The 25,716-nt window shown below is 40.4% G+C and overlaps 1 protein-coding gene across 1 annotated transcript in view; it reads left to right on the top strand.

Moving 5' to 3' along the window:
• The first annotated feature begins 231 nt into the window (after window positions 1-231).
• Window positions 232-25,716, top strand: part of MAN1A2 (mannosidase alpha class 1A member 2) — a 133,742-nt gene continuing 108,257 nt past the window's right edge. Inside the window, exon 1 of the mRNA XM_054269673.1 lies at window positions 232-684. Coding sequence (XP_054125648.1) covers window positions 377-684 — 308 coding nt within the window. The 5' untranslated portion in view covers window positions 232-376. The remainder of the gene's footprint in view (window positions 685-25,716) is intronic.

Below are 25,716 nucleotides of genomic sequence, written 5' to 3' on the forward strand. Positions count from 1 at the left end.
AGAGACGCCGCGCGCCAGGCCGGGCCCCCGGCTCCCCGCTGCCGCTCGTCCCGCAGCCCCGCGGCCGCGGAGCTCGGGGAGCGCCGCTGACCGGAGTCGCTCGCTCGGGCCCGGCTGGCCCCGCGGCGAGGGAGGGAGGCAAGGAAGGAAGGAGGGGGGCGCGCAGGTAGCGGGGCGACAGCGCCCCGGCCCGAGCCCCCGTGGGGGCGGGGGCCGTCGGGGCGGCCCGGCCTCCCCCCCGTCCTCCCTTCCTCCGGCAGCCGCGGGGAGGATGGTGATGGTGCAGCCGCCCGCAGCCCCCGAGGCGGGCCGGGGCCGCCCTCCGCAGGGGCTGAGGGGATGAGCCGTGCCCCGCCGGGGGGTCGCTAGCGGAAGGATGACCACTCCCGCCCTGCTGCCGCTCTCCGGGCGGAGGCTGCCCCCGCTGAACCTGGGGGCCTCCGCCTTCCCGCACCACAGGGCTACCTTGAGACTCTCCGAAAAATTTATCCTGCTCCTTATTCTTAGTGCCTTCATCACCCTGTGCTTCGGGGCGTTCTTCTTCCTCCCCGACTCCTCGAAGCACAAGCGCTTTGACCTGGGCTTGGAGGATGTGCTCATTCCCCACGTGGACACCAGCAAGGGGGGCAAGAACCTCGGCGGCTTCCTCATCCACGGGCAAGGGCACGACGAGCACCGGCACAGGTGGGTGCCTCGCTCGCCGGGAAGGCAGCGGGACTGGGTGACAGGGAGATCCCTTAAAATATGTCTTTCTGCTGTCCCTCCTCTCACTGACGTCCTCCCAAACGTGTATCAACTTCTGAGCGCTAGCCCTGTGTCCTCCAGCTGTCATATGTAACTGTGGCTCCGTGTTGCCTTCCTCAGTGTGAATTTAGCCTTCTGGCGAGCTAGACCTGAGAGGGCAGATGCGAGGTGTCCTCCAGTGGCTGATTTATTTTCTCAACCTGGCCAATTCCATGCATCAGCCATGGAAAGAAGGGGGTTAAGTTATGGCATTTGTGGAGGCAGTACAAGTGACTGAAAAACTGCCGCATCTCTTCTACAGCTATTATGTGCTTACTCAAAACAGCTGCTTGTTGCTGAATAGTGCACAAGAACTTTGATCTGAAAAAGACTTCATGCTGTGATCCAGAGGCTGTCAGCCTATGACGTGCAGGACACAGAACTAGTGCAGATGGCACAATTGCCTTTTTCTGGCCCTTAAAATCACTTGCTCTAATGTTAATCCAGACGATTGAAGGTGCCGGTGGCTGGGTTTCCTTAATTGTATTTGCCAGTGTAAAGAAATCACAGATAGAATAAGAGTATCAAGGGTAGATATGCTGTATCAACAGCTTTTGGGGGGCCACCTAAAGCTTTGTGTGGTGCAAGCCTCTAAATGTTCAGGACTGGATCATGTGAAGTTAAGCATTCAAAACGCTGGTAAAAAACCTTAAATCATGATTATACAGTATATTTGCTTCTAACATACTTCAGTTGCCTAAATCCTACCCTGCTGCCTGGATCTTAATGAGGCTGACAGATTTCACTGTCAAAGATGTGTTAAAATATGATGGTGGGTGATAAAATACCTGCTTTTCCATACTGAAATTAGTAATACAGGGGATTTTAAAGAAAGGTTACTTATGCTGATAGTGTTCCTTTGGAAACAGCTTGAAATATATCTTACTGGCATAAGAATTATTTAAAGGTTATTTGTATGAGATTAAAAGGAGAGGGTTTAATTTACTTATTTTTATTAATATGTGATGAGTTATAAAGAATACGTGAATACTGTGGCATTTTTCCTTAAGGCATCTTCACTGTTGGATGTTTTCGGGCACCTAAGTTGAGCCCTTTCTCCCTATCTGAGAGGGCACAGGTACTTAATATTTAACAAGGACTTGTTTTGTCTATGATGTTAATTGCTGGTGTGTTTAAACGCTGCATTAAACATAGGTTTAGACAGTCTGTAATATGCCTTTGAAGTTCTTGTCTTTTACTGTGTGGGTTTATTTTTTTGTGTGTGTGTGATCTTATTTCTTAGCTTCCCCAGTCCCTGTGGCACATGCAGTCAAAATCAGTTTCTAAAATATAGGACAGATGAAACAAAAAGAAGAGTTCAGGAATGTTCAGAACTCCAGCTGTGGCTGTTGTACCTTGTGTTGCCCAGTAGATGGGCTGTAGAAAAAAGGAGTCTGTTGATAGTGATAGTTCATATTCTTTCCAGGTTCCCTCTTTTAGTTACTGAGGCCACATCTTTAGGAATGAAGTGCTACTTTTTTGTGTGTCATGTGTAGATAAGCAGTAGCTTACAACTGTCAGAGCCAAGTTGTTTGGGATCTGTTCTTAAACAAAGTGGTTATCCTGACATCAGTTAGCTGTGCTATGGTTCCTGTATTGCCGTGGCTGTGTGTACCTCCCACCTGCCCTCCATCCAAAATTTCCCTGTCATGTTCATTTTTTGAGTTGTTATTTGAGTGAGAATAGTTATTATTCCTGTTGTTTTAGCTTTGCAAAACAGGCATATCTTAACTACTTAAAAGCCTGCGTGCTTAACCTGCTTGTGAGACCCTTTTGTGAATGTCACAGTATGCATTGTGAAGCAAGGTTATGTGCTTTACTTTTGGAGCAACTTTGGCTGATCACCACAGTTTTATCAACTTTTTTTTTGCCATCAGCTTGTGGCTAATGTGGTTGTTTACCATAATGGAAAACACATGCTGCCATTTTCATTGCAGAGTTCTTGCTCCTGGATTGCAGGGATATTGACAGATGGTATTTTGAGAAAGTGTAGGATCTTCAGTGGTGAGCTCTGGATTATTTACTGTTACAGTTTGGGATGGAAAAATTTGTTCTGCTTACTATCAAAAGGCAAAGTCAAGCATCAGCTACTTTGTAAGTGCTGTTTTTTGAGTGAGGCAGAGGAGTTAGGGTGGAAAAGATCAAGAGAAATTAACCTAATCCTAATGTGAAGGAGGATGCAGTCTAAAATGTGAAGGGTGAGGATGGATTGACAAGCTGTTTCCAGAAATCGAGGGGCTTCAGAACTAATTGGATCAAAGGTCATTCATATGAAGTATACACTTGATTATGAAGTGACAGATGTTTTGATTAGTCACTAAAAGCTATAGTGTTTCTTCTGTGAATGCTGCTATTGGTGTCTATCAAATGATAAAACACACATCTTATTATACTGCTCCCTTGGTATATAGGCTATAATATTTTAATGCTCATTTTGCCTTTCTCAAATCTTTAGTTTTGTAGGCTACTGGAAAATATTTGTGTTTCTGTCTTCTAGAAAAATGCAGCAGTGATGTAGGTAGAAAATCATTGTGAAAACTGTGCTTTAGGGTTGGGTATGCAAACAATGGTTCCCATTGGACTTTCTCTGTATTCCTTGCATTGCTTTCCCACCTCTTCCCCTGGGCACCCTTGACATTCTTGAGTGCTTTTATTTTTATTGTTACAGTGGTTACCCCTTGGTGACGTTCACTTTACATCTTCCCTTAAATTGTTTTCTTTAGTGCTCCTGTCTTTTGTTTCCCCTTCCAGGCAGAAAAATTGGGTGTGGGGTGTGGAGGGAAAGCCCTACTCCCTTCCTGATGGTCTTAAATATTTATTCAAGAATTACGATGTTCTTGCCTATCTCCAGAGAAAAACACATTTCTTCTAAGAAGATGGTTCAAATCTGGAGTAAAACTGCAGTTTGTGTTTGGGAGATGGATGGGCTGTATTGCAAGGCAGTTCTCACTTTCAGCTGTTCATTTCATCTGTAAGCTCTTCCTGCAGGGTAGTGCATGGGGAATGAGTGAGTAATGTTGGGAAGGTGTACCACAAATTTTTGCCTTTGAGAGGAGGGAGAATGGAAAGGATTAGTCCAGGACTTAGGAAGATATGTGCATACACATATCACAGTTTTAAAAAATCAATTTCATTTCCTGAAGATGAATTTCTTTCCATTTCAAATAGGATATTGCAGAGATTCTGGAACGGGAGCTGCACGGTTTTGAAGACACATCTTGTCGAACAAACTTGTGTAGCACTCAAAAATTTTTACATGATTTTAGATAACTGTAATTTCCCCCGAACTTCTGCATCTTTTGCCACACAAAGATACTTAAGGTATTTCTTACTACCCAGTTACTTTTCAAGTATCTGTGGTGTTTCATTCTTCAGTACCAGATCTAAAAGATAGCTCTGGAAGTAAACCAAAACATTCTTATAGCTTCTTTGCATCTGATGCAAATGAGTGAGAATGCAAATGCCCTATAATCTCCTTGATTTCTCAGATTTTTTAAAAATAAGATAATCTGCAATATGTAAATTGAGAAGACTTCTTTCTTTAATGATCTGTCAAAGCAGCTGCTCTCTGTGTTACTTGACAAAAGCTAAGGCCGTTTCTGTGGTGAAAGTGTGTTAATCTTAGAGGCAACGAGTAATGTAATTTTATGAGCTCTTAGCTACTTTGTAGCAGCACTTGGACTGCTGTTGGGCAAACAGTTCAATCCTTCAGAATCTGTGAAGATGTATCTTCAGCTGCTGAATTCCTGTGTATCACTTCAAGTCAAAATTTCTGTCTGTGCCTGGAAAAATACCTCAGCAGCCCTCAAGCCATTAGGTTGACAGCAGCTGCTGCTCATACATGTGCCCACCTCAATGGCCTTGGCCTCTGTGTGGCAGTGGGTATAGATCAGTTTAAATCGTGCTTTTGACTCTGTTTCTGGAATGCTGAGGATTACTGACTGCTGTGTTATGCAAAGATGGAAGGTCTGCAGTCTGATATGATGAGTTGTGGATCAGCAGATCTATGGCAATAGCCTAAAAGTGCCCTTTCTTCTGTTGTTAAGTAGGTGAAAGTAAAAAAAAATATTCTGAGGTGCTTTTGGTCTTAATTTCTTCTTCTAATTTCTGCAGTTTTTTAAAAAAGAAACATGAAAAGCTTAATATGCTTATTTTGAATCCCTTTATCTTCTCTCATCTATATTACTTAGTTAGCTATAGTAAAAGTGGGCAGAGGAGATAATTTAGCTTCTATTACTCAGTGGGATCAGTGTCTTCTGTCATCCTCTGTCGTGTCATCGAGTATAACAGTGCATAAAACTCTTTGCTCTTGCCTTCCAGCTTTTCTTGAGGCACAGTTCATTAATGAAATTAAGAGTACTTGCTATTGTGATTCAGGGAACCTGTTTTTTCCCCTGAAAAATCAGGAGCCACTCTATGTCTGCACCCCAGCTCCAACTCCATTCAGTCTTTCAGTGGATGAGATTGAGCCTATCTTTAGAGCAGGTTCCCCACAGCCTCTCTGAAATGTGGGCACTGATTTTAAGCTGAGATGCTTGATCTAGAAGCAAGGATTTTCTGGAGGGCCACTTTCAGGAAATGCAAGTCCTCATGGTGACATCTCTGGAGCCAGTGAGGGCAGGATAGTGCATTCCAGGTCAGGCTTCAGAGACATCTCATATGTCTAGGGTGAAGTCGAGGTGTAACTGCCTGGTGTCATCTTCAGCTGCTGAACCTTCTGCAAGAGCACTGACCCTCTTTATTTGAAGACTGTTCTTGGCTAGAGTTTTTAGTAGCTGCATGTTATTCTTTTCTCTGGAGCCTGTGTTGAGAAGAGACTTGAGAGATTATGCTGGTACTTGAAGAATTAGGAGGGTTTGATGTCTTCTGGAGTGCCTACGTTAAAACCTTAAACATAATTAGGATTTTTCCTGCAGTTGCACTGGACAGTGGGAGAGGTGCCCTCTTGGATTATTTCTAAGGTTCTGCTGGAATTAGTGCTTTATGTTGTAGGCTGAGAAATGCTTTCAGCTTTGAAATACAAAATGCAAATTTTAGACCATCTGTTTAGATGTCCTCCCTCCTCCCCCCCCAATCTGCTGAGCAGCCTACATCATATGTAGAGTGCTGCTTTCTTCATGTTCTCTTGCTGTACTCCAGTTAGTCAAAGTATTTCCTGTATTATGAAAGAGAGGAGTTGAGTGCTGGTATTCTCCAATTCTTACCCTTTACAGTAAAAAAAAAAATAAATTGAACTTGTTGGTTTTCTACATGATCTACACTTTGTCTACATGATGGGAAACAATCAGGCGTGGGAAAACTGCAGAAAGCCTGCTGTCTGGATTTATGCCAGCTAGTGGGTGGAAGGCAGTAGCAATTTGGTTCATTTGGAGTTTTGTAGATTAAAGTCTTAGAAGAACTTTAGCATAAATGTGGGTTGCTTGATGATGGTAGCAGTGCAGGCAATAGTAAGCAGTATGGCTAGTTGTGGGCATACAGCACTGCAAGAGTTCCCCCATCTTCTGATCCTTTTGGTTTCCTGTAGTAAATACAAACATCTCAGTCCTACTGGGCTAGTTCTGAATGATGGGATTTTTCTCCCATACAAAAATATTACCAAACTTGTAATTAGTTTTACATCCACGTGTGGTTTGTGTACATGTTTTCATAACAATTGAAATGAGGCTGAATATGGGCAAAGAAGACAAATTTTGTAATACCTTTCTTCTTATGTCCATCCCTAAGAAGCCTGTAAAATTTTAAACATGGTCAGTGCTTTTATTCCACCATCCTTCACTTTTAATTATTGCAGCTCTCAGTGTTGAGAAAAGTCTGGTCTCATGGGTAGGCAGCTGTTTCTCACAGTAGTTATTCAGGCTAACAGAGTAGGAACTTGGGGACACATGTTTGGGTATAGCTTATGGGATTTGTTCTTTTCCCTTCATTTTCAGAAGCAGGTTCAAGTGAGTGCTGTCATCTGTCTTAATTCAGTAACTAGATCATTACTTTTTGACTGAATTAAGAGTTCTGTTGCAAGTAAACTGTGGGGAGAGGGATGCTCAACAGGCCAATGTGCCAGTAAGAGGCAAGAAAGGGAAAAAATAAATGCCTTTTTCCTGCCACCTCAAACCTTGAAATAAAAATTCTGAGTGCTCCAAGTGTCCTGTATGCCTGTAACTGTTTTATTTAGAGTGAATACATGTGTTCATGGGGGGAAAGAGGGAAAAGTTTTGGTGACTAAGTTCTTGTCATATGTTTGCTCATAATATCTGTAGGCTTTTGGTTCCTTTTGTCTTTGTTTTCTAATGTAGTGCCCAGTATAGAACAAATTATGTAACTTCATCTATTCACTCAAGAATGTGGAGGTTCTGCGTTATTTTTCAGGTCCACAAATACTAAATGATAAGGGAGATAACTTGCCCTGGTAACTTCTGTTCCTTCCACTCTTGTTTTTTAGAGTACCTAACCAGGTACACTAGCATTTCTAAAATTTAAAAGGAAAAAAACCCCCCGAGAAGATAGGTTAAGAAGTAACCTGTAATATTCTTTTGTTACCTAGAGACTAGTTTTGAAAGGTCTTTTTAGCCTTGTCTTGGAAGCCAAGAAACTTTGTGGCCCTGCTGTGGACACATTGTAGCTCTCACTGATCCCTTGCTGTTCTCTATTCCCTCCTTTTCCCAGTCAATCAGCAGCAAAGGGTGACCTGTTAGAATTACATTTCTCTATCTGGTGTGTCCTGGTGCTGAGGGAAAGACCTTAACTGGGAGCTGTGCTGAAGGAAGGATCACAGAGCCCAAGAGTAGCTTGTGATACTTCTGCTGCTGCTACTCAGTCTGCACAAGTGTAATTTTGAGCCAGCCACAGCATGAGTCTTCTGTTCTTCACTGATTGTTAGAGAAGGGTGGCTGGAAATGAATGCTGTGGTAAGGAGAACCGGGGTTTTGTGGCACAGCAGTAGCAACAGGGTGTGTTTACTGAAGTAGTAGAAAACATTGGGACAGAAGGCTAAAGGTCATTCAGGTTTGAAATACAGGGGTGTGTTAGTTCTGTTTCTCCAAGGATTTATTTGCCCAAACATTGAATCATATTTGTCATTCTGTCTTGCTGCCTTTGTTCTTTTAAATATTCTTATGATGCACACCTATGAACTGGATTACGTGGCATATTGTATTCAGCATCAGTTTTGTTAATGTTTGATGTGCTCTGTTACTTGTTAGTTAACTCTTAACCCACCAGATGATTTTGGAAATGCTTCCCCAGCTCCTTTCAGCAGCACTGCCGTTGCAGCTTCCAGTGGCCAGCTAGTTATTTTCTGTGATTCTATTTGAGAGAGCAAGTTTGAGGTTTTCACTAGGCTTAACATTATGTAATCTGATCAGTATGGCATGAGCAAAATTACAGTTTTAAGGGAGTGAGTATTTTCTCTCTATATAAAGCTCTAAGAGCTCCTCAATGAGATTACTTTGTGTCTGTTAACACCAGCATGCAGAAGTGTCAATTTTCACAGAACTTTGTTTGGGTTGGAAGGTATCTGAAAGAACATCAATTTTTAACTCCCCTTCCAAAAGCAGGGACCTCGTCCACTAGACCAGATTGCTCAAAGCCCCATACAGCCTGGCCCTGAACACTTCTAGGGGTGGGGTATCCACAGGTTTTCTGGACAGCTCATTCCAGTGCCTCATCACCCTCACAGTAAAGAATTTCTTCCTGACATCTTATCTAAAGCTGTTTCAGTTTAAGGCCATTCTCCCTTATTCTGTCACTCCAAGCCCTGGTAAAAAGTCCCTCTCCAGCTTTCTTGTAGGACCCCTTTTGGTACTGGAAGGCTGGTAGTAGGTCTCCATGGAGCTCACTCCAGGCTGAATCAACCCCAGCTCTCTCAGCCTGTCTTCATAAAGAGCTGCTCCAGCTTTTTCTGTATGCTAGTACCCATTTGGAAGTAATTTGCATGATGACATTCATCTCAGCTGAGTTTTAGCACTGTTTGCAGGTCAGCAAGGCATCTGAAGCTTGCACTGACAAGCTGTGTAAGTATTTTCTCAGTAATTTGTTATCATATCTCTCTGTGACCTGCTGACATGTTTTAAGGCTGAAGTGTACCATCAGGCCACTTAAGAGCAGGTGACCATCAGTGGTAAATCAAACTAATCCAATTTGCTTTTTATTGGATCAACCTGAATGTACTTATGAAGGGTGAGAAAAACATACCATTTGTGGGAGCGGTATATCCCTTAAACCCTTCAGTGGGAATCTTGCTTTGATTGTCCTGCTGGATAAACAAACCTGTGGTGAATATACTGGGTTCTATTCCTGGTTTAGGTTTGTTAGCAAGTAAGAATAGCTCACAGCAGTGTGCTGTTTCCTCAGCAGATTTTTCTGGGTGTGTTGCTATCTTTACCAATGTATTGCCTTTGGAGGGCTATTTGCTGTTTTCCCAACGCAAGTTAGAGGATCTGCTTTTGCTCCAAAATTCTTGCATCCTTTCTGCAGTATATTTAGAGAATCATAATCCAGAGCTGACTTTCTGGACCACAAACTTCCTGTTTGTTTTCATTACTTTTATGAAATAAAATTTGCTGTGCACTTCAATAATAAAAATTGGAAGAAGATCTGTCACTCTCTTGGGTTGTTTGAGATGACAGTAGTGGGAAAGATGCTTAGAGAAGAGGGAAGTTATTTTCCTGGTTAAGATACAATATTTTTCCCCTCCTTTTTTTCTTTTTTTTTTCCTCACAGAAAGAAAGTATTTTGTCTTGAAAAAATGATAGCATGAAGTAGCTTGACTTAGAACTGTGTTTCTAGTGACCTTTTAAATCTCTTAATCAGTTTTATCTTGGAAACACTGATGACTATTTAATTCTAAACTTAATAATTGCAGATGATGCAAGCATGTGTCTGTTTTTCCAGTACTGTAATCACACATCCTTATTTTCCTAAAGGCATCTGTTCTGTTGTCACTGGCTTCTATTTGAGTGGAAAGTGTTCTCTAAGTGATTAAGTAACACATGAAGTGAATTCTGAATTGCAATGCACAATGTTCTGGAGAAGAAAATATTGCAGAGGTGTAAGAGACTCTTTGCATTCTGGAGTTCTGATGTTATAAGGAGTATAATGGAAATTCAGATTTCTGATTTGTGAATAAATCTGCCTTCTACAGACAGTGGAATCTATGACAATTAAAATTTTAATTGGTCTGTAATACAGACATTTTCCAATAAGCAGAAAAAAATCAGAACAAATGGGAAATAATGCAAGCAATTAAACAAAACTTTAACTTCAGTTTTATCACTGTCTTGCACATGATTTTAACTGGTTCTAACTGTTCTGATTTAGATACTTAAAAACAGTCAAGCTGGATGTGCTAATTGTTACACTTGTTTAATTGCTCCAGATCCATGCAGTGAAAAGTTCAAAGAGCTGCACCGTTACACCTATTTTTATGTGAAATGAGTTACTTTTTCAAATCCCAAATTCTGGAAGGGAACTTAACTGCTCTTCAGTAGCTGACACACTGATAACTAAGAATTTTTTTAGTTTTGTGTCATGTCTGGGAGCTTTGTCATTTTGAGGGTCTGATACCTATGGAAGGATACCAAGGTATCTGTGTGTGTAATATCTATATCTATAAATTGCCCAGTGAGGTGGATAATCAGTTGTCACTGCCATCATTTCAGTACTTGAATGTGAAACTTCAAAGCCAGTGGCTAAGGAGATGACTGATACTGTATTGGCAGTTTTTATGAATAAGTCCTGTATGAACTTGGTTCAGTATTTATGTGAACACAATAATCAGAAATGATTCAGAGTTGTGTTGGTAACCAAAGGAAGCTCTTTTGTGAAAATAAGACCAAAATTTACTCAAATCCCTACCCAAAACCAAACAATAAAGCCTGCCATCATTCTTGGTATTCCTTAATGTGAAAAAGATTCCAGGTTCTCTTCCACCAGTGTTTTTTTGTTTCTTTTGTGACTGGCTTTTACTTAGCCCCATGTTGGCATCGCAGTGTTTGGCAGCTGCTTGCTGGCCAGAGTAGGCAATGGGAACAGTTTATTAACTCACTAAGCCAAGAGCCTAATGGTGACTTTGTTCTTGTGTGTGTTGGTGAAACAATGGAATTTTTGTGATTGCTATTCCATGTGAACTCCAGGTCCTTAGTTTGGTCCAGGTTTTATACATCTGTGGTCTTTTGATATGTTTGTTTTGTTTTCCATAAATCACTTGAGCACTAATTTTATTCAGATGGATTTGCTGTTGCAGTTATGCATCGTCATTTGCTTGACACCCTGTCTCCCCTCTTCAGACATAATTTTCTCGGAATAGCATCTGGCCATCACACTACAGTGGGACTAGATCATCCAATCTACTGCTATTACAAAGAAAAATGAGGCTTGACATATTCGTGTCAATTTGGCAAAATGCCTGAATCATTATGCTCAATGAAATATGTGACATTTCAAGTGGGAATGTAACCTGCAGGAGCACTTGCTGGAGAAACTGGAGGCAGTGCAAGGAAAATGCCACCCTTACTTGGGCTGGGAGGTTCAGATACTGACACAAGCCACCTGATCAGTACCCATCACAAGATTGTGGCTTACTCCATTAAGATATTTAATTTTGTTAAAAGATTTTCAGTCTCTAGAATTTGGTGGTGGTGATGATCCTCGGAAAATTTAAAGAACCTTTTAAGTTTAAAAGAAAAAAAAAATCCAGGGAAACATCTATGGAACTTCCTTTCGTACAGTAATAAGTTAACCAACTAGCAACTAGCCCAAACTCCAAAGCAGTGTGTGTAACTTCTGAGTCAGTCATAATTACTTGCTGTTCTTTGGTTCTCTAGCAAATTTGTTTTGAAACTTCATGGATTCATAGTGTGGAATTTTTAGGAAAAAAGCAGGCTGTGTAATATTGCCTAGTGTTTTAGTAACTAGAAAATATATGGAAGCATAAAAAATTTTAAGTACTCCTTAAATATTATACCTAACAAATTCATTTTTCTATATCTGAAACCTTTTAAGAAGAAAAAATTCCTGGAGCCTGTACAGACTGTAAGTAGAGTTCTTCCAAGCTGTCTTGAAAAAATTGCCTTAAATTCCATCAGCCATAACCTTGCTCTTTCTAGCTTTAAAGTGTATTCAGTAATGCTTAAAATAGAATGTCTTTTGAGATTTAGAAACTCTTATATTTACATCAAACTGTTCAAACACATTTGTGGCAGATGGTTTTTGGTTTTGTATTTTATTTTCAGTTTCTGCTCTACCTTTCCTTTTTATAAAATTGTTCACTTATTTTTAGCAATTTGACCCTACTGCTTTCAGTTCAGTGCTCAACAGTTGAAATAAAACAGGGCAGTGAAGTGGCAAGGGCTATGCAGTGGCTCTCTAGTCCAGAACTTCTGAAACAGCAGCATCATCTTCTATGCTCTCTAGAGATGGAAAAGCTGGGAAGGGAGGAAAGGATAGGAAGAGTTGGATTGAAGTGTAACCCAGAAATTTTTCTTGTATTGCTTTATACCAATGTCCTGGGGTGACTTTGTGATGCTGAATTGTATCCCCATTCATCTGTTTAGCCTAGAAATAGGTTTTGCACCTTTAAACTAGATCTGAGAGTGAAGGGGGGGAGAAGAAGCAGTGGAATGTCTGAGGTGGCTGTACTTAAAAACGAAGGGATAAGAGCTTCAGCCTGCTCTCTCACGGACGGTATTGTCTGCAGCATGGACAGTGGGAGAGGGCTCTTCTTTGCTTTTAGTTAGTTTTTTTGCTAGCTGAGGCAGAGGAGTTCCTCAGACCGTGGCTGTTGTTTTTCTTGGAACTGATGAGCCTCGCTTTGGACCAAAAAACCTGAAAAACACTGGGAGCTCATGGCTGTAGCCCACCGGGGCCTGGGGCACGGCATTTTCCAGCACTGGAGGGACAGATAAGAGACTGAGCGAGCTGAGCCACACCCCACAAAAAGGACTTTCTGTTTTTGCCATCTCTTCAGAATAATGAGAAGTTCCATTGTTTAATATTATTCATTTTTCCATGTTTTGAGTACTTGTTAAAGAAACAGGGTTTTTTCCGCTTTTCTCAAAGGAAATTTTTGTCTCCCAAACTGGATGAGGCAGGGGCCACTTGAATTTGCTTTCTAGAGGGACCCCTTTGGGGGTTTACTCCCTAAATTTGCCCTAAACCAGGACAGCTATGCTGTTTTTCACATCACAGCCTTTACCCCAGCCTTCTTCCTACAAAGGCTTGGTGTGGTACTGAAATGTGTTATGGTGATGGCTGGATAATACTGCTTCTTTTAACCTGTTGATAATGACTGAACTTTAACCTCTGAAAAGAAGAAATGAGTAGAAGTCTCAATAAAACTAAAGAAATCCTCAAGAAAGGAAGTTACATTAGGCTTTGACATCAGTCTTAAATACCAAGTTTTGTGTTATTTATTTTGCCCCATACCTTCTTTCTGGAATCCAAAATGGTGACATAGTGTTTATTGGAGATGGACTAAAACTTTGAATTCCTAGTCTGAGTACTTAATTTTGCAGTGTCTTTAGGATTGGAAAGAACTTCCAGCTAATATTATCTTCCATGCAGGACACTGGCTGCAAGGACACAACCTTTTGCCAGACCATTAGTCTTGAGAAGTAGAGTCTGTCTTTAAAATTGCCCTGGGTGAGTGTTCGGCATCTTCTCCCATGCATGGAGGTTCTTCAAGCAGGAGATAGACAGCAATTATTTACTGGCTCATGCAGAGAGCCTAGCCAGTTAGGCAATTTACTGTGGATTAATGTGCTTACCAGCTCAAGGAGTCCCTGCTGGCCTGGAAGGTATAAGGTAGGAAAATACCAGCCTCCTTTGATCTTGAAGTGGATTGATTCTTGATCTTGCTGAGTCAACATGTTCCAGCGCCACTTTTTTCTCAGTTTTTATGCCTCTTTTAGTCAATATTCTTCTCTTGAATTAAGTTAGTGTCTCATCAGTTACACTCTTTTTCTTAGCTTTTGTGGCTTACGGTGATGAGAGAATCCTCTTATAAGGTACCAGTTTATTTTTGGAGGAGCTCAGCCCAAGCTCACACTGGATTTTTGGGTAGTAAAAGAGTACAGTTCTTGGTTTGGTGATCTTGGGACTGCGTGCTTGTTTACTCTGGACCAGTGTATTTGAAACTATTAGATCTGAACTCAAAATAAACATGACTGTTGCCTACAGCCAGTGAAGTGAAGGAAAAGGTTGTGGGTCTTTTTCCATTTCCAAAACTTGCATTAGTCAAATTGACAGTGTTATCCTGCTTGAGCAATCTCTTTCTTAATTATGTGCAGTTATAGCGTGGATGTATTTGTTAGTGAAATGAACTCTTTTTCATGAATGAGGTAAGAACGTTGCCATAATAATTTTAAGTAATGGAACAGATTTTAATTTAATCTTGAAGGAATCAAACATGTAACTACAGCTATCCATGAACTGCACTTTGTTGTTGGGAGTTCAGGAAGTTGTATGTGATGGTGGTAGAGGAAGAAGTTAGACTTTACATGCTGGATGCATATGTTACTTTATTCTGCAAATGAACAGGGGAAGAAAACACTGTGTACTATGTACTGTTTCTAAAGCTGTCTGAAAAACCTGAGATTCTCTTGTTGAACACAATTCAAAGATCAAATCGTTGAGACATTTTATACCCCCAGCTCTCCCATTGTTCTAGATTCATGTTTTGGGCTGTGGTACTTCTTTGTGTTTTCTGTTTTGGTCAAGAGTAGTTTGTGTTCAGCTTATCTACTGCTGCATACATCTAAAGCCTGTGTATAGCTTGTAAAACGTGTTAGTATTAAAAGTATTTCACTGATAGTGGAAATAGCACTGATAGCTTTAAGTCAGCATTTCATTGCATTAGCTTAATCTGTTAATATTATGATAGGCTTGTGAAAACCACATGTGGTAGTTCTAAATGTACATACTTCTGAAACATTGCTCATTTGCTATATTTTGTTTCCCTTCTTGTGTCCTGACAATATTTTGATTGCAGATATATGTGGACAAAGATTTGCTCAGCAATTCCCAAAGAATGGCAAGTCATCTTTGGTGAAATTATTTACATATCATTGTTTCTTCTCTTGTACTTTTTGCATTTGGTGGTGTTTACTGTCATGATGCTACCTACCATCCTTACCTTGTTTATGGGTCAGTGATTCCTTAGACTGCAGCCTGGATTTTGCTAGCTGAGATGGCTGTCAACAGTGTTGAGTCATTTGGGAAGACATTTCAATTGGGAAGATATCTTTTGTGGAGTGAAGCTTATCATTCATATTTTGTGCAGTTTGCTCATGGAATGGAGCAAATGAGCAAACTCCTGCATAATTTGTGGCAATGATATCTAGATTCTTGAAGATATTTGGAAGCTATCTGGATGTGATCCTGGGCAAACACCTCTAGGTGACCCTGCTTGAGCAGTGGGGTTGGATCAGATGACCTCCAGAGACCCCTTCCCCCCTCAACCTTTCTTGCATTCTGTGACAAGGACTGTGTTCTCATCTGACATGCAAATAGCTGCTTTTCCATATTTATAGATGTACAGAGTAGTTTGAGCCTTGCATTGCTAGGTTTTTTGGATGGGAGTTGCTAACCTAGTGTTGCTTTTCTGGCCTTTTTGAAAAGGAAAAAAACCAACATCCAGTTATCTGTCTCCTGAATCAAAATGGCGTATTTTATTAGCAGTGGGGATTATTGTCATGTGGAAACTTATTAAAAGCACCTGGAAGGCTAAATAATTTGTCATATAGTTGTCTCTTATCCTCTGCTTTACTGACAAGATTAAAGAACTTTGGGAGTAATGAGATAGAGTTTTGCTCTGTGGAAACAGCGCAGATTAGACCGTACGTCATGATTTCCAGGTATTTTGTTGATCTATCTTTAGTTACTGTTTTGGCTGATTTGCTAAGTGGAGAGGCATAAAGCTTTGGTGTTCTTTCTTTCTGACTAGTCCCAGCAGTGCTGAATGTGAGAATTTACATTTCTGTTTTAGTTAATGCAGCATTACTCTTAAATATGTCCACACTGCAGCCTGTGCCATTTTATATGAAAACCTTTTGAATCACAGTGTATGTACTATATATGTGTGTGTGTGTGTGTGTGTATTTCCACCCTGAAACAAGGACAACTGTGTTTAACAGCAGAACATTGCCTGCAGCTCCTGTCCTGTCAGAGCTTTTCTCACGACATGTCACATAATACCTTCTGGAAACTATTGATATTCAGAGACTGAGTTCGAACTAATTTTTTTTTTTTGTTTAGTTACTGTTGTTGCCCTGTAATTCATCCAGTTTCTGCAGAGCAGGGCTACGTTTTAAACTGCTGCCACATAGAAGGAAGGGAGTGATCCTGCCAATCTTGCACTCAAAGCTCTGTGTCTTTCAGACAAATCCAGTCCTGTTGCTGCGCCACAGCAAGGCAAATTGAGTAGCACTGATTCCGTGTGAGCTAGGAGGGTTGTGCATAGTGGTGTCCTGGGGGCAAGAGGAACAGTCAGGAGAAATTGTTCTAGGCCTGTGTTTGGACAGAGCTGCCCACCCCTAGTAGTGTTGATTCCCCATAGCAAAGAGCTTGTCTCCTTTTCCCATGGGAGATCCCAGGATATTCCCCCTCCTCTTTCTCTGCAAGCTCTGCCATACAACTTTTCAGTGCAGGGCTTGTGGCACCATGCATGTTGAGTGCTATTCTGATTTTAAACACATTGATAGACAGGTGTCAATTTACCATATAGACGTACAGTAACAATTATTGGTACAGGAGGAAGAGAAATCTGAGCAAAGTGTGTGAACTTCCAATCAGATATTTAAAGCAGTGTTGCTTCTGGGATGTGCAAGGCAGCTTTGGCTGGGTGATTAAAATAGCATTATGGAAATGTGGTAGCTTGAGTTGACAGAACATCTGTGTGAGGGTAGTCACTTCCTTAGAGCTCTGTAGGACCTGCCAGAGGGTTTCCCATGCAGAGAAGCCTGGTACCATCTGCTTACCTGAAAGTTTGCCATCTCTGAGTCTGCATTATATGCCACTTGCTACTTTTACTTTGTAACAGCCATTTTCACTTTGTCTTTTTTTGCTGTCTATTTATATTTGCTATTTATATTTATTTTTGCTGTCTATTTAGTATTTGAACAATTAAGAACTTTCAGACTAAGACCATAATAGTATCATGGCTGTTGCTTTAAATTGCTAACTTTCTCCAGCTGTTTTTCTTCTGTTGGTGAGAGTTTTGGTGCTTACTCCTGGAGATCAGGCTACCAAGGAGACTCAGAGTGTAAAAGGAGGGAGCTATCTTATTTAATTGTGATGCCCCTTTTGAATACAGACATCAGGAAGAGGGTATTCCTTCAGTTAATACAGTTCTCATTTTCCAAGTATAGGGGGTGGGAAAAGGGAAGGAAGTACCTGATTAGGAATGGGAACCTGGAGGGGAGCGGTGAGATTAAGCCAGGGCTTGCAAAGGACCTTAGTGGTAGTGAGGAGCAGCAGTTTATTTCTTTGAAAGCTGGAGATGGAAACTGCTCTTGGAGTAAAATAGACGAGTGTAGGATAACTCTGAAATATTGCTTCTTGGTTTCTTTTCCTTTTTCCCTAAGTAGAAAAAGATGATTGTTGTCTCAGGTGTAAGAAGAGGCAGGCATTGGCTGCGTGAGATACCAGATACTAATCAGAGGCCTTGGGAAGAGGAGACATTTGGTGGAAGTTGATAGTTTGGAAGGCAGAAATAGAATTTAAGATGGTAGGAAGTGACTCTTTCTTATGGAAGAAGTGGTATCAATGAGGTAGAGTAGAGGAAACCATGTGGCTGAGTGATGAAATAGATAGAAGTGATAGTAGGGAATGGCTATGGATAGTAGTGGTTAATGGCCATGTGAATTTGTGTGCAGAAAACACGCTACTTGTACCTTGGGCTATAGTTTAACACCCCTGAACATGCAGATTTAAACACTTTGAAGCTCATTTCCTGTTCTGCTGTGTCCCCAGACATTTAATCTTGACAATATTCTAGCCTCAACATCAGTGTTTGGGCAGTTGGCCAGTTAGGAGACCTGATTTGGCCTGAAATGATCCATAATTTTTCAGCTGGCTCAGCTCACCACTGGCTGCATGGCTTGTTGCCCAGTCTCCTGAGTGCCAGCATAAGGAGTAAGGGAGCTTGCTTTTACAGGACCACTAAAAGAGAAAAGAATGATTTGTACAGAGATAGTGACCAGTATAAGGAATATAGGGTTATAACATCCTTTATCTATAAACCAATATTTCAGCTGTTACAGTTGATCATTCTAGTAATGCTACAGTCACATACAATCAGTCTTTAACCTACTAAATCAGCAGCAGGTATGGACATCGGAGCATCCTTATATGCCATTTCTTGTTCCTACAGAAGTGCTAGTTTTGTAGCCATAGCTGACTGGCTATGACAATGCCAGGGAAGCTGTGTTCTGGGCTTTATCTGGCTGGTGGTCAGCAGAGGGGACCCATGCTGATGGAGTGCAACTCTTACTTTCCCAGAGATATCTTCTTACCACACAGGGTAGCTTCACAATCTCAGGTGTGCAGTGGTGGCAGTGTTATTCTGCAGCTGGAAGTGGGGTCTGCACATGGGTCCCTTCTCAGTTTGTCGGAGAAGAGCTTCCCAGAGCTCAACCTGCCAAGGCTTGTGCATGCACTGGTGTTCTGTGCTTTAGGTGCTGTTTCAGTTGTCCAGTTATCATTTATCTCACCATGTTTTTATCCAATAGTCCTCAGTTTCCAGCAGATCCTTGCTGTATTGCTGTTGGGACATTTCACTTGTCAGTAGCTAGGTATTAATCAGCTTAAATATAATGTGTAATGGAGTCTCTTTTATTTTTTTGCTGTGAGCTGAGATGTGTGAAACCCTGTCAAGGTATTTTCTCTTCCTCTGTTGTTTACGTAGATAGAGGATGACAGCCTCCTGCTACTAGCTCAAATGGTAGATTCTCTTAGTGACAAAAAGCTCTAGGATTTCTGTTTTGAAACACAAGAATATTTAAATGATTGTCATAATTTTCAGTGATTGCTGCTTCTTAATTTTCTTTAAAAACACACCCTTATCCCTTACTGCAATTCTATATGACAAGTGTCTTTTGTCAGCCTATTTTGTGTTGTCTCAAGGTTCTGTTCTTAAGGCTGCTTACTTGATGCTTCTAGAAGTCAGTAAGATTTTGCTGCTCACAGTTGCTGTTTTAACTTTTCCTGGCTGTTATTTGAAACTAAATAAAGTTTTCAAACCCTGTTCTTAATAAAATAAAGGAGGGCTGATAGGGGTGTTGGCTTGTTAACTGTGTTGCTTGAAAAGCTTTCTTAGTCTGTGTTGTGATTTGCTTGGTCTTTTATACAAAACATCAGTAGACCAGGAGTTTTCTTCTTTCTGCTCTTCATCCTGGAATCATACATTTAGTGTGGGTGTTTTTGGACAAGTTCTTTTCAAGTATGTCCTCTCTTGTTCCTTCATTTTAGAACAAGCTTATAATGTCTGTGTAGAATGTCACAGAAGCATCTGTCCTACCACATGTGGAGAATGAGGCTGTCCTGTTCTATTAAGTATTTAGAGCATTTGTATTAAGCATTTCTCATTGCAAGGAAGTAATGCAGCTTTCACTGTGATAGTCTTACACAGTGATTGCAGCAAGCTTTTGATACCTGCTGAATGAAAGTTTTCAAGCTCTAACTTTATTAAGGTAACAGGCAAAATCCTGCTTCTCTTTTGCTTGAAGATTCTTCTATATTGCTGTTTCTCTATGTTAGGTGAAATGTTTGAGAACTCTTCATAGCTTATGAGGCAGACAAATATTGTTCTCTTATTGGGCTGAGAAATCTGAACAAAGGCATGTGCACATCAATAGATGTGCTAAAAATTCCTTTGCTTTAATATGTGCATGTGCAGAAACGAAATTTTTTCAACTGGCTAAAGCTCCTACTCACAACTTCAGTTTCTGAAGACTATTATTTGGGTCCTTTCCATTACTCCTGAACATTTTTTGGCATGACATCAGAAACTGTTTCTTTTCCTCTGGTAGTATCATGTGTAAAAGGAGAGATTTATAATTCTGGGGTCAAGGAAGATCAGAAAAGGAGGGAGGGCAAGATACTGTGTATAACACACATGTATGATTGCAGTTCGTTTGTTGTCACTTTGTTCTTGTGTTTGTCTCCATATCCTCCCAAAATTCCCGTACAAATTTGAGGTTTTGAAGCCAGCATCCTGTCTTGGCACAATTCTTGGGCAATGTGGGTGGTACAGAAGGTGAAGGAGTAGTAAGTCAGTACTGTAGTGCTGAACATGTAATTCAAGCTTCTGTAGAGTATGCACTAAAACAGTTGCTGGTGGTGTACAAAATGGAACCCATGATTCATTTTTCTTAGGTAAAAAAGATTTAGGAATTATGTTTCTGAAAATTCAAAAAAACTTGTCACTCCCAAGAATATTAAAATATGTAGAATAGCAGTTGCACATGCAACTTGTGGGTCTGCATGTGCTTGAAAGGGTGAAAATTAAGGTGTAACAGAAACCAGTGATATTCTTGGGGTTTAGGTGTTTTAATCTATTGTTTTCAATCTAAAATTAGCTAAGTCTAGCTAATTTTAGGGTTCTGTTTAATGTTAGCTAAGTAAGGGTAGCTAAGTTAGCAACTTTTTCTCTGAAAAAACTTCTGTCAAAGCAACCTTGTTTATTATAGTGAAACACTTGAGTTTACAGATACTCAGTTTTGTATAGAATAAAGAAAAATAGGTAATGCTTGTGAAGATTGTAATGTGGTGACCTCTGTGAAGGATGAGCTTTGAGTGATATGGAAAATGCAGTAAAGCTTCAGACTCTGCAGCAACTTTTGTGATATATGCCAGCTCATAGAATGTACCACTCTTATTTTCCTTTATGTCTTGTGTTGATGGGTTTAAATATTTGGGTTTTCTTCCTATTGGAAATTCAATTTTGGGTAATAGTAGTAGACTAGAAATAATATTTAAGAGCTTAATGCTGTATGTGGGAGTTCTCTGGTTCCTTTTAGTTCTGCTTGAGCATATGCTTCAGTATCTGATCTGTGCCATCAACATCAGTGGGACTGCCTTGTCCTATATGTAAATGTGCTTATTTATAAAAATTCCTTCTTTAGTAGGAAGCAGAGATGATGCATTGGTCTTGCTTGAGAACTCAGTTCATTACTTCCTCAGTGTCACAGGACCAGCTATGTGTTATTCTACCTTCATCAAAACTGCTCTTTGTGTTGATAAATAATACAGTATGCAAGGTGATGGTCCATGCTGTCTTAGACTTGACTATAGTGAGTAGAGTGTAAATACATTGCTACATACATAATTAAATTTGTGTAACAGCAGTGTTTCCAGTGACTTAGAGTGATTTGTAGTGGAAAATACTGAGGTTTGACATTGTTAGTTGTAATGGGCTTCTGAAATTAATCCTGAATTAAAATAATCCTTCTGGTTTTTGGTGGATTGAAACCCACATCAAAATAAAGCTAACATTTCCAAATGGAGAATTCTTAACTTTTTATCCTACCCAATTCTCTTGTTCAGTATTGATTTCTTTTTCTGTTTCTTACTCCCATAGACTATATGAATTTTCCCTCCCATTTCTTGTAAAGTTCTTTCATCTTTATTACTTTTAAAAATAAAGTCTGTCTCATTTGGGTGCTAGTTGGAAAGGAAGATCTGATGCTCCAGTCAGTATGGTGCTAGGATACAGGAAGCTATTTAAAACAGTTTTACTCAGGGCAAGGTACCACCATTCTTCTCATTCAGTTTTCTTGAGGAAACAGGAAGAGATCCTAAATTTCCTGAACTTTTAGTAGAATTTTCAGAGTCCTTTTAAAGCATAAGATTGATTCCTAAAAGATATATTTTCCCCTCTATATTAGCATTGTGCTTGGACCAGATTTAAGACCTTGTTCTGCAGATGCGTAATATTCTGCACAGAAGTAATTAGTTGCAGATGTTAACTCAAGTTCCTTTAATCATCAAAAAAAAAAAATGAAATAATGCCTATTTTTGATTGTGTTAGTGCATTGAGGCAAAAGTGGTTGTATTCTACTTTACACTGGAGGAGCAGAAGAGATACAAAAGAGATGTTTGATAGGGCTGTAGTGATTGAAAACTCCACATTGTTGAACTTTGTGCAACTACTGCTTTTTCTAATGAAGTGTTTTGTACCCGAATGACATTAAGACAGTAAAAACTAAATTAGTTTGCTTATATCTAGTTGAAAATGTGTAATTTTGTTTGCTCACCACTAGTTAACATTGCAATAATTGCTGTTGTGGTCTTAAAAAGTATTATATTTTTTCCTGAAGTAGTTGATCTGATTCTTCTGAAAATCTGTTTCAGCTGATACTGTAACTGCAAAACAAAGAAGTTTCATATAAGCTTTAAATGTTTACAGTCTCTAGTGATCCTTCTTAGTGTTGACAAATGCCTGGCTGCTCGTGTAAGTGCAAGTGTAGGAGTGTTTGTAGAAAACAACTACTTTTCTTCCCTAGTAAAACTTGAGCTGACTGTACCAGCAGTGCTTCCTGAGCTTGGCACCCTTGTCCTTTTTAAAGTTGTTTTTTCAGATTACATGGTTGCTGTAGACAGAGGTGAGGAACAAATGCCTTTGCTAATGGTCACGCCACTTGACAGATTCTCAAAATAAGTTTTACCAATTCTGTTCATGTAAATATTTATAACATAGGAAGCAAATAATTCCCAAAGGATGATCCCTTACCTGCATATCTTTTTTTCCTTCTTCCTTCAAAGGCTGTACATGTTCCACATTTGATAGTGTTAGCTGTACTATTTTGGTCTTAACTGGAAGGTATGTTTTGTTCTTTTTATTATGGTTGTAAAGAAAGCCTATGAGTTGTCTTTTATGTTAACATTCTTAATTAATAAATTATTAGCATATGAAGATTCATGAAGGTCCTGGCTGTGTTCCAAAATATTATACAAGATACCAAGGAATATTCAGTGTTGTTTTGTTTTGTAGAGGACTTAATGCATAAGGAATGTGCTTCAACTCTGCACTCCCTTCTGCAAATTCTGTGTGCCCATTCAATTTCTGTTTTTGAAATTCTTTCTAAATATATTCCCCCCAGAATTTTGCTTGTCCTCATTCTAGAGCTGTTTCCAAGGCCCATACCTAAATTAGAGGACAAAGGAAAACAATTAGGTAGAGACAGTAAAGGACTAACAAGCAGAAGGCCTCTAATGACTAGCATAGAAATCTGTGAGTTTAACATACTGGATTTCTGGAAATAGACATATTTTTTGGGTGTTTCTAAAAAAAATGCATATAATGAATTACAGTTGCAGGGGAAGAAAGTACAGAAAGGCAGTCTAAGGATGTCAGTAGTTAAGTGGCTTGTCTTCCTGGTGGAATTGCTGGGTAAGAGGAGCACAATCAAATTCTGAGGGCTTCTAATGATATGGGTTAAGAAAGACTGAATTTAGAATACTTGGCAACTAAGCAGATAAATTAGATGTAGTCAGGTTCTAGAAAATGGGAAGAATGCCCAGACACTGGCAATCTGGACAATGGCAAAGTTTCCACTGCTAGACAAAAGATAGGGAAGGAAGATTAAAAGTTAAATTAGTTTATTTGCCTTGAAGGTGACACCCAGCTATCTACAAAGAAATGTCAGGGGCTAAGGTTTTGGTTTAAACACAAGATCAGATCTGAAACAGGATCTGTGAGATTCCGTCATAGAGATGAGAAGTCTCGAGGGCAGTGATGAGGGTGGCTAAAAGCCCAGATTCTTGGTCTGAGATTTGGGCTACGAACATTTCTTGCAGAAGGATGGAATGAAATTTTATTTGGAGAAGGTCTGTGTAGACTTTGTGGGAGTATTTGGGGTTCAAGGAGAGCGGCTGTGTCGGTGAATTCTCTCTTCTGCCTAGTGTTGTCCAAGTAAGTTGAATGATTACAGTGAGGAGGACTGGCATACAGAGGGGTGGCCCTGCCCTTTTTGAAGACCAAGGAAAGAAGCTAGTGAAGCCTAAGTTGGTGCAAATAATAGTAAAGGAAGGTAGGAAGATGAAGGAGGTCAAGAGGAAGTGTTACAGCAAGAGGAAGAAAAGTTAAAACTAGATGGAAAGGGATAGGAGTTGAATTAGGATTCTGTCTCATTTTCCTTCTGTTTGAGGAACAGTGCTCATGTCATATGCAAATTAACCACTTGCAAGGAAAAGATTTTACTGTCATCTTTGTCTAAAAGAAACCACTCGAGGCATCTATTTTTTGGGGTAATTTTCTGGGCAGTAAATCACAGAATCAGAGAGTATCTTGAGTTGGAAAGGACCCAGATGGATCTTAGAGTTCACTCCTGGTACTGAGGGGACAATCTCAAGAGACACCATGTACCTGGGAGTGTTGTCCGAATGCTCCTTGAACTCTGTCAGGCTTGGTTCTGTGACCACTTCTCTGGGGAACTGTTCCAGTGCCCAGCCACACTCTGGGTGAAGAACCTTTTCTAATGTCCAACCCAAATCTCCCCTGACACAACTTCAGGCCATTTCCTTAGGTCCTTTCACTGCTCACCACAGAGAAGAGATCAGTGCCTGCCCCTCCTCTTCCCCTTCTGAGCAAGTTGCAGCCTGCAATGAGTTCTCTCCTCAGTTTCGTCCTCTCCAGGCTGAACAGACCTAGTGACCTCAGCTGCTCCTCACAAGGCTTCCCCTCCAGACTGTTCACCATCAGAGGATGGCTCTCCTTTGGACACTCCCTAATAACTCAATGTCTTTCTTGTAGCACCCAAAAGTGCCCCCAGCACTCGAGGTGAGGCTGCTCTGGTGCAGAGCAGAGTGGGACAATCCCCTCCTTTGCTCTGCTGGTGATGCTGTGCCTGATGCAATGTTGGCTCTCCTGGCTGCCAGGGCACTGCTGACTCAGATTCAACTTACCATTGACCAGGATTCCTTTCCACAGGTTTTCTGTATATGGAAAAGTTGTTCAACAATAGTTTTTCAAAGTGTATTAGGTATGTTCTCTTCTGATGTCATAATGAAGTGTTATTAACTCCCTTGGGGAAGAAAGGTTGAAATGGGGAATATTCTGCATTTCAGCATTTCATTCCCAGGCCACCACATAGATGCACAAGTAACTGTATAGTGTGTGTATATAGCACATGTAGGTATTGCTGTTTTAAGTAAAACAGTGAGCAGGTAGAGTGCTTGCAGATAACTAAAAGAGCATAATGTTCTTAAAGTAGTTTAGAACATTGACAAAGGACAGTTTGACTTAGTTTTTTTTAAATAACAAAAGCTTTTTCCTACTAAGTTATCATCTATTTACTCTGCATGCTAGAGTTTTAGGCTGTGTCCATCTGCAAGGTGAAAATATATTTAGAAACAGTGTTTTGGGGACAAAACATTTGGTTGAAAACATGAATAAGATTCTTCTTAAAGTCACTTTTGAAAATCTTTATAACCAATACTTTGACAGTATTTTTGATGCACCAAAGTTACCTCCATGCCTGTAGAATTCATTTTTTTTCCAAAAAAAATATTCCTTTCTAACCAGTGATCTCTGACTCAGTTCATTACCTGAAGAAAAAAAAATTCGGTCTAATAAATACAACCTTGACTTGCCTTGAAAGAGAAAACTCTTGCTGAGGAACAGCCTCTGTGTTAATGGTGGAGCTTCCCTCTTCAGCTGTCACAGACACATACAGCTCTGGTACTCCTTCATGAGCCTACCTCTGATGTCTCAGAGCAGCCCAGCAAAGTGGGAGAAAGTGGTCACTTCTGCAAGATGATCATGATGAAAACCAAATATTAGAGAAAAATAATCAGGCCTCTTTTTCTGTGTTGACAGTAATACAGCCATCCATACAGTAGGGGTAATCCAGCAAGAACAAAACCCAGCACAACTGCTCTGTTCTTCCAGTTCTTCCTCTTTCAGACTCCAATCATGTGAGGGGCAGGATGTGTATCTCCATG

Source organism: Melozone crissalis, unplaced genomic scaffold, assembly GCF_028551555.1.
Source record: "Melozone crissalis strain CALT ecotype California unplaced genomic scaffold, PUWL_Pcris_2 ptg000008l_1, whole genome shotgun sequence".
Lineage (NCBI taxonomy): Eukaryota > Metazoa > Chordata > Aves > Passeriformes > Passerellidae > Melozone > Melozone crissalis.